Source organism: Schistocerca piceifrons, chromosome 2 (genome assembly GCF_021461385.2).
Source record: "Schistocerca piceifrons isolate TAMUIC-IGC-003096 chromosome 2, iqSchPice1.1, whole genome shotgun sequence".
Taxonomy (NCBI): Eukaryota; Metazoa; Arthropoda; class Insecta; order Orthoptera; family Acrididae; genus Schistocerca; species Schistocerca piceifrons.
In genome coordinates, this window is record NC_060139.1 from 402,053,327 (window position 1) to 402,072,828 (window position 19,502).

At 40.0% G+C, this 19,502-nt stretch overlaps 1 protein-coding gene across 1 annotated transcript; it reads right to left on the reverse strand.

Moving 5' to 3' along the window:
* Positions 1-8,249: 8,249 nt before the first annotated feature.
* Positions 8,250-18,827, reverse strand: LOC124777520. Its single transcript, XM_047252966.1, has 2 exons — positions 18,560-18,827; positions 8,250-8,690 (listed from the first exon to the last, which is right to left on the reverse strand). The coding sequence occupies exons 1-2, from the start codon at positions 18,609-18,611 to the stop codon at positions 8,401-8,403; spliced, it is 342 nt and encodes a 113-aa protein (XP_047108922.1). The 5' UTR covers positions 18,612-18,827; the 3' UTR covers positions 8,250-8,400.
* Positions 18,828-19,502: the final 675 nt, after the last annotated feature.

The following is a 19,502-nucleotide window of genomic DNA, read 5'->3' on the forward strand; positions in this document are numbered from 1 at the left end:
TGACTCGCCAACAAATTATATTTCAACAGCTGTTTTGCCAAATTCACTGTTAATAGTATATCTTGTTTCACACTCTTTAATAGCTTACCAATAGCACCAACAATTTTTGTTCACTATACCCTCTGTGTTCTTAATAGATTCAAAAAATGTGTGTGAAATACCATTCATATCACTGCCACTGTCCAGTAAACACTTACCATGTATACCTTGTACACTTGCTGTTATTACGGGGTGACACACTTCTTTTTTGTTTACCATGTCATCTAGTTCATACAACAAATCCTCAGTAATAATTTCCCTGCAAAAACTATCATCCTGCTTACCAAAATGATTATCAGACACAGTCAAATGACAAATAGCATGGTCCTCTTCCTTATTGCCACTCTCAAACTATAACTCTTCATTAGGCGTAACATTATTCTCCTTTATTCTTTTTCTACTTAACACATTACCATCATTATCAATTATAAATTCAAACACCTCTTTCTCATCACTACTGGATTCATCACTGCTATCATCATTAGAAGTGCAATCAAAATAAGACCCACTGTCACTTACACTATGCTCCAGATTTTGTACCTCTTCCACTTTTTTCTCTATTTCAGTCAATTTTGAATCTACATTTTAATTTATTTTTACCAGTTTTCTTCTACCACTAACACACACTCGGTTTCTACATCTGTTTCACCATCATTTTTAATCTGGTTGATTTGGTTCTCAAGTTTAACCCTGTTTTCAGCACATTGGTTTTCAAAAACCTCCACGTTACTACTATTGTCATCACAAAGTTTCTCTCTCTCTCTTCTAAACATTTACTACTCAGTGTTAATTTCTCATTAGTATTATGTACTACTTTCTTTATACTATTTTCAAACCTATTAATGTCTTCTTTTCTACTTATATTACTCAACATATTCATAATTTGCCTTAACATCGCTTCCAGTTCTCCATATGTCATCAACTTTTGCCCTTGCTGGCATTTGCTACTAGATTCCTCCTCCTTAATCTTAACAACCGCTTCAGTATTGTTTTCATCCATTTCGCTCTTTACACTAGGATTATCATCCCAATCCTTCAAAATTACATTCGTGTTTGATTTATACTCTGCTACAGAACCAGTCCTACTTAGGTCTTTCTGCTCATCTAACAACTAAAGATCTACAGCTTTGTTCTCAGTCACACTGTCTTGTTCTTTAAGGACACTCATTATGTATCACTTAATACAAAACAGCTTTTGCTATGAAATTACCTTATTCTTGTTCACTCTTCTTCTGCTGCTGCTGATGCTGCTGTTGTGGTTGTCTTCTTGGTTCATCGTCTGCACAGCTGCGGCAAGCTGTAATTCTCTCGGCGAGGCATCTTGTTTACCTCTGGTCAGCTGTGTCCACCTGCATACTGCTTGGCTGCTCATGTGCTCAATGGCTGCTTCCATAGAACCTGCTTGCTGATCATCTGCTGTCATACTGTGGCCATGAAACCCCAGTGCAGAGTGGTTGTAGCATCTGTTCACTTTTCAAAGTTCACGAGTACATGTTTTATTGTGGCTATGTACAATACTCCTCACCCACAAGGGCACCATATGTAGCGGTTGTGCCTGCTTTAATTCTTCATTTGTTGTCCTCGGTGTTGACGTACTATGTTGCTACACTGGCTGAAAATTGGGGTTTATAGTTTGGGCACTGACTATGGTGAATAATGTAGCCGACATATGCACAGTTACGTTTCACGGTCTTTTACTTTTTCTGTTCACAACCCCCCAACAATACACAGTGATATGCCCAGTGCACTATTGTTTAACCTTCTGTAAGCTTCATTAATAAGTTTCAGGTGAACATCCACATTCTGCTACATTAGTCCGCTGTTGAATGTCTACGAGCAGTAAAACCTAACCACAAAGTTCACAGTTCTTGAAGAATAATCAGTTACGTATGGAGCAGACACTGTCATTGGTTTAACACATGGCCTATTTGGTGTAACACTTATTTCACTGTTGAGTTAATGCATTGTTGTCATTCTAACCAACACAGGTTCCTCATCTGAAACTCAGCCATGGACTGACTGACTCGTGACCAAGAATCGGGCCCTTATATATCATCACAATAATAGGTGTTGAAACTACACATTGTTCGAAATTTAGTTTACAGAAATTACGATTAAAACTTAACTCATTAAATTAACTGACTACATCTTTTTAACAGTTTTTTCTACCACAAGGGTTAAGATGAAATGTCTGTTTAAATAATGAAGTTAACAAATGTAGTTATGTGAACAATACTTTTGACAAAAGTGTTAATTACTTTGGAATTAATTAAGGTCTGGCTTTGCTAACATGTTTTCGAATAGAGCCAAATGAATACTTTAAGAATACTGTTAGTTGTTCCTCCAAATGTTTATAACTATTACAGAATTTATATTTGTTTATACTTCAACAATAGAATTTAAGTTACAAACAATTACTGATTTCACCCTATAACAAAAGATACTAACTAGAAATAGTCCAAATAAATTTGTAATTTAAATACATACATAAAACTAAGCACAAAGTTAGATCTGGTGTTGTAGTCTTTAAAAATGAGTGTCAACCTTTCTCTTTTATGAAAATGTAGATTGTAGTCACATATGTTAATCCTAATTAGTTAAAAGTGAAAAAACAAATTTAAGGAGGCAGATGGCATAACAAGATGGGAAGAAAAAATATCCCAGCTTGCTTCATCACAGAGGGTTTCCAGGAGGCTGCTATGATCTGCACACAAATTTTCAACTGGTTTGGGCACTTTCAACATGGTGTGATGAGTGTAGAAGGCCAACCACTTTCTGAATGACTTGCAACATCGCAAAATGAGGAAAACATTGAAAAAGTCTGCCCAAAAATCAATGAGGATCATCATCTCATGATCAACTAAATGTCAACAGAGACAGGTCTGAGTTGGAGCTCATGCCAGCAGTTTCTGGGTGATGATTTGCACATGAGACATGTTGCTGCTAAATTTGTTCCATACCTTCTCACACAGGAGCAAAAAACTGCCTGCATGAATTTGTGCCAGGGCTTGAAAACAAAGACTGAAAGTGATCCAGTCTTCTTTAACATAATCATTACAGGTGATGAGAGTTGGTGTTGGGTACGATCCAGAAACCAAGAAAGCATCAAGACAATGGAGGACTCTCAACTCTCTCAGACCAAAGAAGTAGGGCAAGTGAAGTCGAATGTGAAAACAATGATCACTGTCTAAGTTGATGTTTGTGGAATTGTACATCGCAAATTTGTATGCCCTGGCCAGGCTGTTAACCACAGTTTTATTTGGAAGTCTTAACATGTCTGCAAGAGGTTGTGCAGAGGAAATGCTTGGATCTTTGGTGATAAGGTGACGGGTTCATTCACAACGACAGTTGCCCCATACACATGGCCTTACGAGTGACCCACTATTTGGCATCTCAGGGATGGTTTGTCGTTCTCCACCCTCCGTATTCACCATGTGACCTTTTCCTATTCCCATGAATGAAAAAGATACTAAAAGGGAATTGTTATGATGATGAGAAGGCGGTAAAAACAGCTTCACAGAGGGCACTGGACAATATCAAAGTTGAAGAGATCCAGACATGGTTAAAACAGTGGGAAAAGGACTTGACAAGTGCATTGCATCTAATGGAGAGTACTTTGAAGATGGCTAAAGGAATCTTGTAAAAAGGTTCATGAATAAATTCTTTATAACAAAAATCCAGTCTTTTGGGTCTTCCTTATTGTTTGACACACGTGACAGTCAAAATTTGTTGGTACATAATGGTGCATCATGATGCAATGTTTTGTTTAACTAGAGCAGTGGCAAGAAATATAGTGAATCACAATTTCTACTGCTTTCATTCTTTTACCATGATGTTTGGTTTGTATTTAATGAACTATATGAAACTAAAATCCCATTATTTACACTCATTACTTGAGATGTGAACATCTGAGGTCAAACTCCCCTGTAAAGCTTTGAATTGTGGCCATAATATATTTCTAAAAGTATATGTGCACAAGTACTCATAACATCCTTATTCGTTTGCTATTGATCAAAGTATTCTATCATTAATTTATGTGGAAAATGTAATCACTGCTTCTAAACACTTAAGGGGTAATAACTATTGAATGCAGCGGTACAATTTGTAATATTTTTTACACTGCACTAGTAATAACCCACCTCTGAGTGTAAGGTTACAAATGCATGTTTGTGGGGTGGCGCTTGACCCAGAAGTAAACCAGTTCAAAGGCGGGAGGAATGGTCGTGTTGTAAAGATCCTGATCACCAGACTTCGTGGCAATGTCCTGGTGTAAATACCAAACCTCTCTGCAGTGACACTATTGATGGTGATCCATCCACTGGATGGGGAAGTTAAACTTGGTGGCCCCATTCATGGTATTTGTGAAGAGTAGGCTATGGACCAGCTCCGAGTTTCACCCTCTCCGTACTATCACCATCATCATCATCATTATCAAACACAAACATTACTACACATATTTGCACATGCGTGCACGCACGCGCACACACACACACACACACACACACACACACACACATGTAATTGTTTAATTATTGTAATGGAACCTGTTTGAGGGAAGGGGGGCAACTGATCAAACACAAACATTACTACACATATTTGCACATGCGTGCACGCACGCGCACACACACACACACACACACACACACACACACACACACACACACACACACACACACACACACACACACACACGTAATTGTTTAATTATTGTAATGGAACCTGTTTGAGGGAAGGGGGGCAACTGAACTGTAATTTGTTTCATGTTCAGTTCTATCTTTTGAGAATAGATCTCCAAAAATTGCTTTTGTGTGTGGATATTTTCTCTGACATGAGGCACCGTATCTTTCGTGACTCTAGCTACTTGAAAAAAAATATATATATATTTGAAATATAGTGAAGGTAATTTTATGGCATTTATCTTCATTATAAAACATGCTAAGTTGTCATTTCAGATAACAGCAGACAAATTTGAGCAATTATAGGAAAAAAAACTAATTGGTAAAATTGGTCTTTCATTCTTAGTTAAGCCTGAATGGAAGGTAGTGAGCCATTGTAAGTGCATTCATAAAACTAAAAGCCTCTGTATTTCATATTTGTTGGTATTCAGATGCTGTTTCTGTCATTCAAACATTCACTCAGGTCCATACTCTGTGTCATAAAGTAAGCAATCGTCAGCACATGAGGCATAGGTGAATTACGAGTGAGCTTTGGTTATATCACAATTCCTCAATCAATGACCTTCCTCTGTCTGCCATCAGACCCTGGTGCAATTTTTATGCCGTAGTGCCAAATGGTCCAGTTTTTTTTTTTTTTTTTTTTTTTTTTTTTTTTTTTTTTTTTTTTTTGCCATTTTTTCTACAGTGGCCCAATTTGTTCGCTGTTGAATTGTGTAATCCGAAAGTTACAATGAGTCCTGTTCCCAAAAGATGCAGCACAGTTACATAAACAGCAAGCAATGTAAGTATTTATGGGAAAACTACTGACTACATGATTCACATACTTGAAAGACTGTGGTAGCAGAGCATCCTGGATGTAACATCCAACAATCAGTTCATTTAAGAATAAAATAGGAAAGAAGAAATGTTAAATTGCTTACTGTTCAATCAAAAGATTCTTTCTTCTGAGAGCATTCAAAAGCTATGTTGTTATTGATATATTGTTTCAGAGTGCATGTTGTCAAGGTGATTAGAATATATGCTTAAATTTCAGCTAAAATAATAAAATTTATATTTCTTAAATAATAAAATCAACTATTAAAATGTGTTTACATGATCATAATATCTGAATGTTATTGTAATATGCCTTAAAATAAAGAAATAACCTACATGAAAACATTAAGTAAGAATTAGATTTAATTGATTTAAATGAGGCTCATTGATCACACAACATGTAGGCTAAACCCTTTAAAGTTTCTTTTTTTACTATTTTAACCCTTTGACTCCTGCAGGCATCCTTGCTACATGCCAAGCTGAGCACTGCATCATTATCAGCTTATATGTGTAACTGTGCTGAGTAGCCTACATTTGGGATTTTATCTAGGCTGGGGTTAACTGCGCAGCCAGCTTCACCGCATGCTGAATGTTTCTGGAGTGCTTTCTGCAATTTCTCCCTCCACAGCTCTTTTGTCACCACTGAGGCAGACATTATTTTATATGTAAAAATTAGGTTCTGAGTTTGAAGATTCTCTGTGAATCTACAGTTGTTAGGTCTGCAGAGATGTAAAAATGGCTTTGTTTAATAGTGTCTGACCCTATTTTACTTATCCATTTTGAAGAAAACTATCCCTTTCAGATTCTTCGGACCTGAAAGAAATATCAGTTACATCTCTTGTTGACATGTAAGAGAAAAGTGTTACACCTACTAACATATAATTCTTAGAACTGCTTCTTTCAGAATCTGTGGAAGTGTTAATGATATACCTCCTGGTGTCATCACATTTTTGGCATCAAATAATTCACCTTCAGTCGCTCTTTGTATCTCCATGATGTCCTCCTCAGTGCAGCCACAATGCCTTGTCATTTTCTTTGTAGGATAGATGATGAGAAAAACATTGTGGCTGGAATGCTAATGAACAGTAAGATGAAAAGCAAGGTCAAAAGCAGTAAAACAATATCACAACAAGGTATCCCAACACAGCTTAGTAACAAGAACTGTAAAAAGCTACTGAGATATGGGGCAGATATTTCACTGTATACGTAAACTATAGTCCAACTCACAAATGTGGCAGTCCTTGCAGGTTAAGACATGGACGAGGGTTGCAGTGTTGCTGGTTCTAAGCAAAATTTGTCATATGCACAAAGAAGTGATTTGTGCTTAAAGAAGGCTCATATCCTGCAAATTAAATCTCTTGCTTGCTTATGTAGAACATGTTGCATACCACTATTGTTAACAGTAGTTACTCCTTGTTGTTGTGGTCTTCAGTCCTGAGACTGGTTTGATGCAGCTCTCCATGCTACTCTATCCTGTGCAAGCTTCTTCATCTCCCAGTACCTACTGCAACCTACATCCTTCTGAATCTGCTTAGTGTATTCATCTCTTGGTCTCCCTCTACCATTTTTACCCTCCACGCTGCCCTCCAATACTAAACTGGTGATCCCTTGATGCCTCAGAACATGTCCTACCAACTGATCCCTTCTTCTAGTCAAGTTGTACCACAAACTTCTCTTCTCCCCAATCCTATTCAATACTTCCTCATTAGTTATGTGATCTACCCGTCTAATCTTCAGCATTCTTCTGTAGCACCACATTTCGAAAGCTTCTATTCTCTTCTTCTCCAAACTATTTATTGTCCGTGTTTCACTTCCATACATGCCTAAACTCCATACAAATGCTTTCAGAAACTACTTCCTGACACTTAAACCTATACTCGATGTTAACAAATTTCTCTTCTTCAGAAATGCTTTCCTTGCCATTGCCAGTCTACATTTTCTATCCTCTCTACTTCGACAATCATCAGTTATTTTGCTCCCCAAATAGCGGAACTCCTTTACTACTTTAAGTGTCTCATTTCCTAATCTAATTCCTCAGCATCACCCGACTTAATTCGACTACATTCCATTATCCTTGTTTTGCTTTTGTTGATGTTCATCTTATATCCTCCTTTCAAGACACTATCCATTCCGTTCAACTGCTCTTCCTAGTCCTTTGCTGTCTCTGACAGAATTACAATGTCATAGTTACTCATAACAAATGAAAAAAAAATTACTAAATAACTCACTACAATCATGTTTAATGTTCAGATTGGCTATGATGTTCACTGTAGAATGCTAAGAACACTACTGAACACTCATTGGCTGTCAGAGAATATTCAGTCCTGCCCTTCAGATCCTGCTGGTGATGACCAGTCCCCTTACAGTCTCTAATAATGTTTACAAACAAGTATTTAATATGAACATATGCAGAGCTTAATAGTTCTTATCTTTTCAGAGAGGAAAAGTGTGCACAATACAGATGAAGTGATAATTAGCTACTTCACACTCATTTAAGTAAAAAAGGTCAGAGAACTGTTATTATAGTCACAAAAATTATGGAACTGAATCGAAACACATATTAGCATTGGAATTTTGAACCAGGTGAAATCTTTTATTAACAATATCTTTTAAGCTAATTAAGTATGGGCTAATGTAAATGCATTACTGAAAAGGGAAAAAGTAGCTGTTTAATTTGAAAGTGGTTTGTCTTTCTGAATTTATCTATTAGCTCATAAGATTTTGTCTATGGCAAGATGTACAAATTTTTATAATTGCAATAACTTTTGGTTAGCTCATTTCAAACAGAATGATCTGAACAATAAAGTAGTGTGGGGGGAATTTCTTTCTACAATTCTGATGCATTGCATAACTTGTGCTTCACATAGGAACTTTAACATAAGAAGTTTGAAAAGAAAATTAGGGAAGGTGTTATACAGACATCTATAAATGGAAAAGGAGTGCATACAAAGTAAAACCATAGAAATCTGTCTATTTTGCAAAACACTGATGCTAATACAGGCTCGATGTCTGTGGCTGATGTCACTGTGAATGGCAATGGGTCCATTGGCTGCAGTTGTGGCTGCATGGGCAGGCAGGTATTGATGTCTTGTTGTCCCATATACCCAAACAACAGGCACTGGCAGAGGCTGCTCAGGAGCTGTAGTCTGGGTTCCAAAGTTCCTGAAAAATGAAAATCTATGGCAGGATCACAGTAATCACAAAAATTATGTTGAATTTGATGCTGTCAATGGGCATCTGTTTTGCCACAAACAGTATGAGCTCTACCAGTCAACTGAGTGACAGTGCCGGATTCTCAGCTGCAACGCTTGTTATAGACACAAATGAAACTTTTGCACTTTGTGAGGAAATTTGTTGTGAAATTAGCATCTGAAGCAGAGTGTTGAGGGTGAAATTAATGCAGCAAAGTGCAATGATAGCAACCATTTGACAATTCTGCTGTCAGAACACTGTTGGAAGACAGGTTATGAAAGTTGCTGAGGAATAATAACTTGACATATTTTCTTGAGTGCAAAGCACAGGGTCTGGGCATCTGAACTTTGGAAGTGTGAACAAAATGTTCAAGTAACTGTTTGATTGAGAGAGAACTGGGCCATTTGGATATGTTGAATCACATTTTGTTGGCAAAATTGTTGGAATTAAAAATGAAGAAAACTGATGACCATTGTTGTCAATGGTTATTTAAGGCTGCCCTTCTGAACAAAGGACAGGATTGAATACCTTGATAGTGCAAGTGCTGGTCATCACATTCATGGAAATGACATACACGTATCTTCTGTATGCATCAACAATAATTAGCCACCATGTGTTCCATAAAGGACCAGCATATGTTGCCAAGGCCACATGAAAAAAAAATTGGTGTGGGGCTGTCTAGTTATCTGCGCATGCATGGCAGCAAGCAGTCACCTGTTCAGTCTGCTAATCAAGACTAAGCCTCATACAATGCTGGAATGTTAGCTGCTTATTGGTTAATGATTACCCATTGTCCTCTATGTAAAAGTCTCCAAACGTTTTGCTGCAGTGATGCAGGAACCACAATTTGCATTTGTTCATTAGGAGTACGTAATAAAATTACATCATTCTGAAGAGAAAGGCTGTTGCATTATGTGTGTGGTATTGGCGCACTAATGCTTCTGAAACTGATTTCAGATTTCAAGGTCAACCCATTATTGTAGTGAGTGATCATGTTCAGTAGTGCAATCTGCTGACAGTCAGTGGGAGAAGCCTGCATTGCTTGTGAATCAGATTGATAAGAAGCTTCTGATCGATCAAATTCTGAATCACTTCCCATTGGTAAGATAGACAAAGTGTTTGGGTTTGCATGCTGTGCTATAGAGTGATAAAGAATTTCATATATAAAACAGCAGTCAACAACTTATGATCAGTTATAAGGAAAAAACAGGCAGATACTGATGAAATTTTGCAACACCGTGTGTGATGTACGGCTAAGGCTTCCTTTGCCAGCTGACTGTAGTTGACTTGGGCCTTGTATAACATCTCCAATGTGAATGCCATGTGGTGTTCATTCTTTCCAATGTTGTGAGATAAAACTGTCCCTAGGCCAAATGATGATGCATCGACTGCAGACACTACCACTTTCTGCAGTTCATAATGAATAAGCCATGAACAACTAAGCAGTGCATTTTTCAGCCTTTGAAATGATCATTTGCATTCTTCAACCCATTCCAAAGGAACCTTTTTACGCTAGAGGTGATGCAGAGTGACAGCAATTTGCAGTGTTTTCTGAATGAATTTAACATAGCAGATAAGTTTTCCAAGAACTACTTACAGCTCACCTGTGCCAGGTGAGATGTGTAAGTTTTTATGCTCTTGTAAAGATAAGCTATTTAGACAGTAGTAACAATTAGTTTAGTAGAAATTACTCTTTCAGTACATGCATTAGTGTATTTTTTCAAGCATTCTATTAAAGGTATCACTTATCTTTATGTGTTATTCCAGAAAACATAAAAAATGTAAGGTTGGGTTGTAGTCAAATTTTTGTTTATGTTTTGGTGCAGTTAACTTTGAGAATCCCATTTAATTGTACTATTTCTCATTCCAGCAGTTTCCGTAGAGTGAGTCCTTTCATTATTAAGCTTGTATTTGCAGAAAGTAGCAAAAATCTTAAGTTGTTCAGTTTAGAAACTTTTGCACTAGTAGTTTGTTTACATACATTTTGCATACATTAAAGTTGCATTAAAAGCTACAGTCTATTGTAGTTGAGTTAATTAATAAACACTGCAGTTAAGTGAGTGTTGAGTTCTTGTTGTAAGTGCAAATTGTTGTGACTCGCCGATCTTTCAAAGTGCCGCTGCGCAGTTACGCGCGTCCTCTACATGCGGTGCTGTCTGCCAGCCATGCAGCAGCTGCGCCACCTGAGCGGCCAGCCAGCCAGTGGCCGCTAGACTTGGACTCAGTGCTGATTTGAATGTTACCACGTACACATGTCTTACTTTGTCTACTTGCTCCGTGACTTACATGTGTTGTGTCATTTTTGATATATATGTGTTCAATTTGACATTATAACAGAAATAATTAACTTTTTGCGTTATATCATACACCTGAAGTGCTAACCTAAAGGGGTAAGTTTTGCGGCTTGTAAATAATGAAAATTTGTGTATTGTAAAGTGTGTTAAGTGAGTCAGTTGTATTTTTAAGCGTGTAATCTGGGTTGCAATGTGTGATATGTTGTAGGATAGTCATGGAGGGAGTGGTCTGTTGACACTAAAGGTTGGAATTTCACTTGGGTGACTGTAGAGGGAAACTGAATGGGGAGTTCAGTCTGAATTAGAACATGCAAAATTTGAGATATATATAGGTTGAAGGGGCAAAAAGAGTGTAGGAACTGGGTAAAGGTAACAAGCAATGGGCATAAGGGACAGTTCTTCAACTTTTTCATCTACGCTTTAGCTTACAGTAGTGAATATATTTGACTTGTTACCAGAATTAGGAGGGGAACAGCCTCGTCCAGCTGTAGGTACTAATAGAATGCAGCAGACTTCTAGCAAGAAAAGTAACTGTAGGTCAATATCTAAAGAGAGTAGGAAGAAAAGTTTCTTGCTTCTAGGTAGTAGCCATGGGAGAGGTGTAGGCCAGATGGTGCAGGACACATTAGGGACAGGGGATCAGGTCACAAGAACTGTGAAGGCAAATTCTAGCCTTAGCCAGGTGACAGAGGAATTTGTGCAAATATTTTGGCACAGAGGATCAGGTTCTTATATCGGGTGGAGAAGCAAACAGCCTGGCTAAGGACAGTAATTACAGCATTTAGGGGTGACCTGGGTGAAATAGCTGTTGTGACCACACACACACACATGTGTGTTTTGTGGAGGCTCTACAGCACCATTACCAGTTCTCGGTTAACACATCAGTGAGCTACGTGAACACTGAAGTGAGCAAGGTGCTACTGACTGAAATGAAATCTCATGTGAGTGCAGTGCCCATTGCTACAGTTAGGAGATGGGGATATGTGACTAGGAGAGGCAAAGGTAGGTTGGCTGAGCTTCTTGTAGAAAATGTATGGGGAGCCACCATCACACAAAGCAAGATTCTTGTGGTTACTGGTGTCAGAGAGATACCTGCTTTATGTTCGAATCAGGATTCAGGCACCTTGTTTTGAAAGAAGTCAGTATAAGAAAAGAGCCATACAACATGCTTAAGAATGCTCAGAAAAGTAAGGTTAGCTTATTTAATGAAAATATTAGGAGGACTGAGTAACAAGGCAGAAGAGCTTCTTGTCTGTTTGGAAAATTTAGAGTGCTCCAAAAAGATAAACATCCTGTGCCTATCTGAGCACCACGTACCCACAGGGTTAGATAACTTACATACAAAAGATTGCACTCTACAAGCATACTCATGCAGAACTAGTATGGGAAAAGGAGGAGCTGTTACATATACTGAGACAGAATACAAGTTCAAAAACAATGAGACAAGTTGATTTTGTAGTGACCAGCACATTGAAATGTGTACTTGCGTATCAATACTGAAAAATAGTTTGTTATTAATTGTAACTGTATATAGATTCCCACTGGGAAATTTTGCACTGTTTATGTGGAATCTTGTTTCCTTGCTATGCTATCTGCCAGACAGCAGCAAGCAGTTGATAGTCTGTAGTGTCTTCAATGTAGAGTTTGTAAAGGATTCTGGTAGGAAAAATTATCTGGAAACCTTATTTGAATCCTACAATTTGATCTCAGTAATTAACTTTCCAACGCAGGTGGATAAAGACAGTAGGACACTAATTGATAATGTTTTCTTTCGTGAAGCTCAAAGCAAGAGTGTAACTGTTTATCCAGTAACAACTGTTCTCTCTGATCATGATGCACAGATAGTTAGGATGAATAAGATAGTGCCTCACAGTATGGATATTCCTCAATGGAAATCAGTTAGAATAATTAATGACTCCAGGACAAATGTTTTTAAGAAAAGAACTAGAACTAGAGATGACCTGGAACAAAATTTATAATGAACTAAATGGAAACATAAAATTTAAACTATTCTATAATAAATGCATATCATTATTTGAAAATAACTTTCCACATAAGACAATCAGAAAGGATACTGAACAGCTATGTAAAAAACCTTGGATCACTAGATGCATTAAATTACCTTGTAAAAAAAAGAGAAATTTATCTGTTGGCAAGGACAAGTAGACATCGTGAAGTGGTTGCACACTACAAAAGCTACTCAAAATTACTAAGAAAAGTTATTACAATATCAAGGAACATGCACATAATGTCAGAAATCGGTAATGCCAACAACAAACTGAAGACCGTATGGGATGTACTGAAATGAGGGGGAGGACAACCAGCTGTGGAACAGGATATCATCACTCTTTAACTGGGTGGAAGGACTATAACTGATGAGTCACAAATAACAAATGTATTTAATAGTCATTTCTTAAATATAGTAGAAAGCGTAGGGACAAACTGCATAAGAGAAAAATCACAGCAGTATGTTGAAGAAGCAACTCTCATAAAATTCAGTCATATGAATGCATCACCAGTTCCTCCTTCAGAAATTAAGAAAATTGTATATTCTCTCAAAAATAAAATCCCATCTACTTTTGTTGGTGTTTCTGATAGTGTACTAAAGATTTGTTCCAATACGGTTACACTGTCTTATCTGAAACATGTAATGCATTACTAACTCAAAGTATTGTTCCAAGGAGACTGGAATATCCCATTGTCGAACCACTATTTAAGGAAGGTGATAGGAGATATGGTAATAACTACCAACCTATTTCACTGCTGATATCGTCTTCCAAAATTTTTGACAAGGTAATATATTCTAGAGTGCTATCTCACCCAAACAACAATAATATCCTTAGCAAATCACTGTCTGGATCCAGAAGAGTTTCTCTACTGAGAATTTCTTTCAAAAACCAGTTTTAAGTGACTACTCTAGAGATACACAACAACCCCCTATGTATTGCTCACTTAGGGATCATGAGGATTGTTATAACTTCAAGTTGAACAAATATATTTCAAGGAAGATGCAATACATTAAAGTCACAGATCAAGTAAACAGAGTAAGATGTGTGTACACTTTAACAGTCAAATCATAACTGAGTCCACGTCTAGCGGCCGCTGGGTGGCTGGCCACTTAGGTGGTGCTGCTGCTGCATGGCTGGCAGACAGCGCTGCATGTAGAGGATGTGCATAACTGTGCGGCAGCACTTTGTAAGACTGGCGAGTCACAACACTTTTCTCCCTTTTGAATTTTTTGCACAGGTCTTGATGGAGGTGGCCTGTAGATTGCTAACGTCCATAGGTGTTGTTTGACTGGCCGTAAAGTCTCGAGGAGGCTTCCCGTACGGATGGAAGTGTCCCTGATGATAACGGCTCAAGATGACAGGAGACATGGGGGTCGAATCTGCTGGTGCCCTGTGCACCAATCTGCCCGTTGCGGCAAGTCCGGTTGTTATAACAGGAGACATGGGCGATGTATCCGCGTCCGTAGGAGGAGGAGGCGAGTAGAGTTGCTCCGACAGATGATGGTCATCTGGTTCCTGCATGGGCACGTCTCCTGGTGGCGTCAGTTCTTGTGCTGGCACCGATATGATGGTGAGAGGACTGCATTGTGAGTAGTGAGAGATTCCAGTATCCCGAGCATCAGGTAGAGCCGAAGGTGGTGTAGCAGCATCCGGAATAGGTGTTGCCGGCACACGAGGCCGAAGCTGGTCCGAATGGTGCACTGCAACACCCGTGTCCATCTGGATTTCATACAGGCATTGGCCACAGTGTCGTAATATGCGGCCAGGACTCCATTTTGGCCGCCTGCTATATCCCCGTACCCATACAAGGTCATTGGCGATGAACTGGCCAAGCGAAGGCACCCGCGGCCGTTATGGAAGACGTTTTGCATGTAAATATAGTGTGAATGTGATTGTGAGTGCTGACTTTTGGAATACTGCCTTCATTTGACTTGTGAGTAATGGAGCATTTTTCTGTCTGTCTATGTGGGAAAAGCTGATTTGTAAGATCAAGATTTTGTACTGTTCATGTAGCTTTGCGATTATTGTACTTGCACTTTGCAATTCTCTAACAGACACAGTTGCTGTGTGTATCCTGACTTATGGCAGTGTCAGCATTCTGATATGCAGAAATATCAGTGTTTACAATATTACGAGAAGGAAAGTTGCTACTCACCATATAGCGGAAATGCTGAGTCGCAGATAGGCACACAAAAAGACTCGCACTATTAAAGCTTTAGGCCATTAAGGCCTTTACATACACACACACACACACACACACACACACACACACACACACACACACACACACTTGTAAACACAACTCACGCACACGACTGCAATCTCAGGCAAATGAAACCACACTGCGAGCAGCAGCACCAGTGCATCATGGGAGTGGCAACTGGGTGGGGTTAAGGAGGAGGCTGCGGGCAGGGAGGGGGAGGGATAGTATGGTAGGGTTGGCAGACAGTGAAGAGCTGCAGGTTAGACAGAGGGCCGGGATGAGGTGGGGAGGGGGGGGGGGGGGGGGGGGGGAAGTAACGGAAAAAGAGAGAAATAAAAAGACTGGGTTTGGTGGTGGAATGACGGCTGTGTACTGCTGGAGTGGGAACAGAGAAGGGGCTGAATGTGTGAGGGCAGTGAGTAATGAAGATTGAGGCTAGGAGAGTTATGGGAACGTAGCATATATTCCAGGGAAAGTTCCCACCTGCGCAATTCAGTTAAGCTGGTGTTGGTGGGAAGGATCCATATGGCAGAGGCTGTGAAGCAGTCATTGAAATGAAGGATATCATGCTTGGCAGTGCGTTCAGCAACAGGGTGGTCCACTTGTTTCTCGGCCACAGTTTGTCAGTGGCCATTCATGTGGACAGACACCTTGTTGGTTGTCATGACTACATAGAATGCAGCACAGTGGTTGCAGCTTATCATGTAGACCACGTGACTGGTTTCACAGGTAGCCCTGCCTTTGATGGAATAGGTGATGTTGGTGACCGGACTGGAGTAGTTGGTGGTGGGAGGATGTATGGGACAGGTCTTGCATCTAGGTCTATTATAGGGGTATGAGCCCATGAGGTAAGGGATTTGGAGCAGGGGTTGTGTAAGGATGGACGAGTATATTGTGTAGGTTCAGTGGACGATCGAATACCACTATGGGAGGGGTGGGAAGGATAGTGGGCATGACATTTCTCATTTCAGGGCATGACGAGAGGTAATCAAAATCTTGGTGGAGAATGTAATTTAGTTGCCCCAGTCCTAGGTGGTACTGAGTTATGAGGGGAATGCTCCTCTGTGGTCGGATGTTGGGACTTCGGGAGGTGGTGGGAGACTGGAAAGATAAGGCATGGGAGATTTGTTTTTGTACAACGTTAGGAGGATAATTACAGTCAGCGAAGGCTTCAGTGAGACCCTCGGTATATTTCAAGCAGGACTGCTCATCACTGCAAATGTGATGACCACGGGTAGCTAGGCTGTACAGAAGGGACTTCTTGGTATGGAATGGGTGGCAGCTGTCAAAGTGGAGGTGTTGTTGGTGGTTAGTAGATTAGATATGGACAGAGGTGCTGACGTAGCCATCTTTGAGGTGTAGGTCAACATCTAGGAAGGTGGCTTGGGTTGAGTAGGACCAGGTGAAGCAAATGGGGGAGGTTCTGGAGGAATATGGATAGGGTGTCCTCACCTTCGATTCAGATAGCAAAGATGTCATCAATAAATCTGAACCAGGTGAGGAGTTTAGGATTCTGGGTTTTTAGGAAGGATTCCACTAGATGGCCCATGAACAGGATGGCAAAGGTTGGTGCCATGCAGGTGCCCGTAGCCGTATTCCAGATTTGTTTGTAGGTAATGCCTTCAAAGGATAAGTAATTGTGGGTGAGGATATAGTTGGTCATGGCAACTAGGAGGGAGGTTGTTGGTTTGGAATCCATCAGATGTTGGGAAAGGTAGTCTTCAGTAACGGTAAGGCCATGAGCATTACGAATGTTTAGTGTACGAGGAGGTGGCATCAATAGTGACAAGCAGGGCACCGTGTGCTAAAGGGACAGGAACTGTGGACAGTCGATGGAGGAAATGGTTGGTATCTTTTACATAGGAGGGTGGGTTGTGGGTAATAGGTTGAAGGTGTTGGTCTACGCGAGCAGAGATTCTCTCAGTTGGGGCACAATAATTGGCCACAATGGGGTGTCCTGAGTGGTTAGGTTTTTGGACTGTAGGAAGCATGTAGAAGGTAGGGGTGCGGGGAGTGGTAGGGGTGAATAGAGAGACGGACTCCGGGAAGAGGTTCTGGAATGGGTCTAAGGATTTGAATAGTGTGGAGATCCTGCTGGATTACTGGAATGGAGTCTCGGTGGCAAGATTTGTAGGTGGAAGTATCTGATAGGTGACAGAGTCTTTCCGTATTGCAGGGAAAGTTAGTCACTGTCCTCACCCATGAAACCCTTTCCCTGTACCCATTCCAGCACTACACAGCTGTCATTCCACCACCACACCCAGTCTTTTTATTTCTCTCCTTTTCCAATACTTCCCCCCACCCCCTCCCCACCTCTCCTCTGCTCTCCGTCTAATCTGCAGCACTTCACTGTCTGCCACACGCACCGTACTATCCCTCCCTCTGCCCACCCCAACCTCCTCCTTACCCCCACCCAGTTGTCACTCCCATGGTGCACTGGTGCTGCTGCTTGCAGTGTGATTTCAGTTGCCTGAGACTGCAGTCGTGTGTGTGAGTTGCATTTGCGTGAGTGTGTGTGTGTGTGTGTGTGTGTGTGTGTGTGTGTGTGTGTGTGTGTACGTATGTGTGTCTACTGTTGACGAAGGCCTTAATGGCCAAAAGCTTTAATTGTGAGAGTCTTTTTGTTGTGCCTATCTGCAACTCAGCATCTCTGCTATATGGTGAGTAGCAACTTTCCTTCTCATAATATTGTTACATTCCATCCTGGATTTTCCATGGTTTGAAAATCAGTGTTAACTGTCATGTGTTATATAGCACTGAACAGAAGGCTTCAGAATGCATGAACTTACAGGAAAACTTGATGGGTGCCTTGTTGACTACTCATTCTGTTGCTTGCAGCTGCAGTGAACATGTGCTGTTCGGAACTGGGTCTGCTTTGAACTATTTGCAGCCATCACCACATCAACATGCACATTTGAAGCTTAGTTCCTCAAAGTCTTGTACTTCCTGATGTTCAATCACTTTAATTACGTCACTGAGACCAGGATTGTGATACTTTAAAATCGAGGTCATATACTGTTGTCATCAATGATCTGAATAATTGCATCACAAAGCAATTCATCTCGAAAAGAAGTTTCACAAGTGCAAGTAACTTTACGAATCCATAGTGATGCCCTTGAGGTTGGCGATCCATTCCTTATACTATTGTTTACTGTCATGGCAGGCACAATAGAATTTGAACAAGCAGCAGCTGTTTGGAACTGAGATTGAAAACATTCATCAAGCTTCTTAATGCCATCCTCATAGCATAGGTCACGGAAACAGCTTCCTACATAAGTGGAAAATGTTCATTCTGACCTATGGAATAAAAGGAAAAAGAATGTTGCATGTCACCTGAGATTTTGTAGGCTGGAATGTGCTTCTCCAGTTTAAGTTTGTACTCCATTCAGCCCTCTTGTTTTGCATCAAAGGAATAGAAGGAAGGAGGTGGCTCTTGACCTTTGGAATTCTTGCTGCAGTCATAGTTGGCTGCTGGGCTTGTAGTAGATCCAGCAGTCAGGTAATATTCAACAGTAAAATTTGTCTTTGTTGGCTCCGAAACTGAAATCCAGTGAGAGGTAGATCTCCAGTAATTGACATTTTATACAAAAATTAAGAACATTTTAACTCACAAGAAATCCAAAGAAAAAAATTCAATTATTTTCTAAAACTGCCTGAAAAAGATATTTAATTAATTTGATGTCATTTGAAGTTGCTTGTATTTAATCCAATCTAAATCAATCCTCTCCTCATCACCAGATACGAATGATGTGTACATAGTTCATATGAGGTAGCTGGGCAAACCCTGAACACTCACCGAGCGAGGTGGCGCAGTGGTTAGCACACTGGACTCGCATTCGGGAGGACGACGGTTCAATCCCGTCTCCGGCCATCCTGATTTAGGTTTTCCGTGATTTCCCTAAATCGTTTCAGGCGAATGCCGAGATGGTTCCTTTGAAAGGGCACGGCCGATTTCCTTCCCAATCCTTCCCTAACCCGAGCTTGCGCTCCGTCTCTAATGACCTCGTTGTCGACGGGACGTTAAACACTAACCACCACCACCACCACCTGAACACTCTAAACATTTAATAAATGACTAAAACGTCAATACTTTTATTCACAATATGTTGAGAATGATGTGTTCTATATATAACTTTAGATCACTGTCAGTCTCTGTTCATAATGTCTCTGAAATATTTCTCACTATGTGGTCTTGGTAAAATTAGTAAAATTATGAAATGTTTGTAGTAGTCTCACTGCTAGTTTTCCAACATCTGAAGAGGAGAGCTCAGTGTGT

What these genes read in the sequence shown, in the direction of transcription:
- LOC124777520 (XM_047252966.1), bottom strand. Translation starts at nt 18,611, where the DNA reads ATGGAGTACAAACTTAAACTGGAGAAGCACATTCCAGCCTACAAAATC. An exon ending in TCCAGCCTACAAAATCTCAG is followed by an intron (nt 8,691 to 18,559) that starts GTGACATGCAAC and finishes TTCATTTTTCAG; the next exon opens with GAACTTTGGAACCCAGACTA.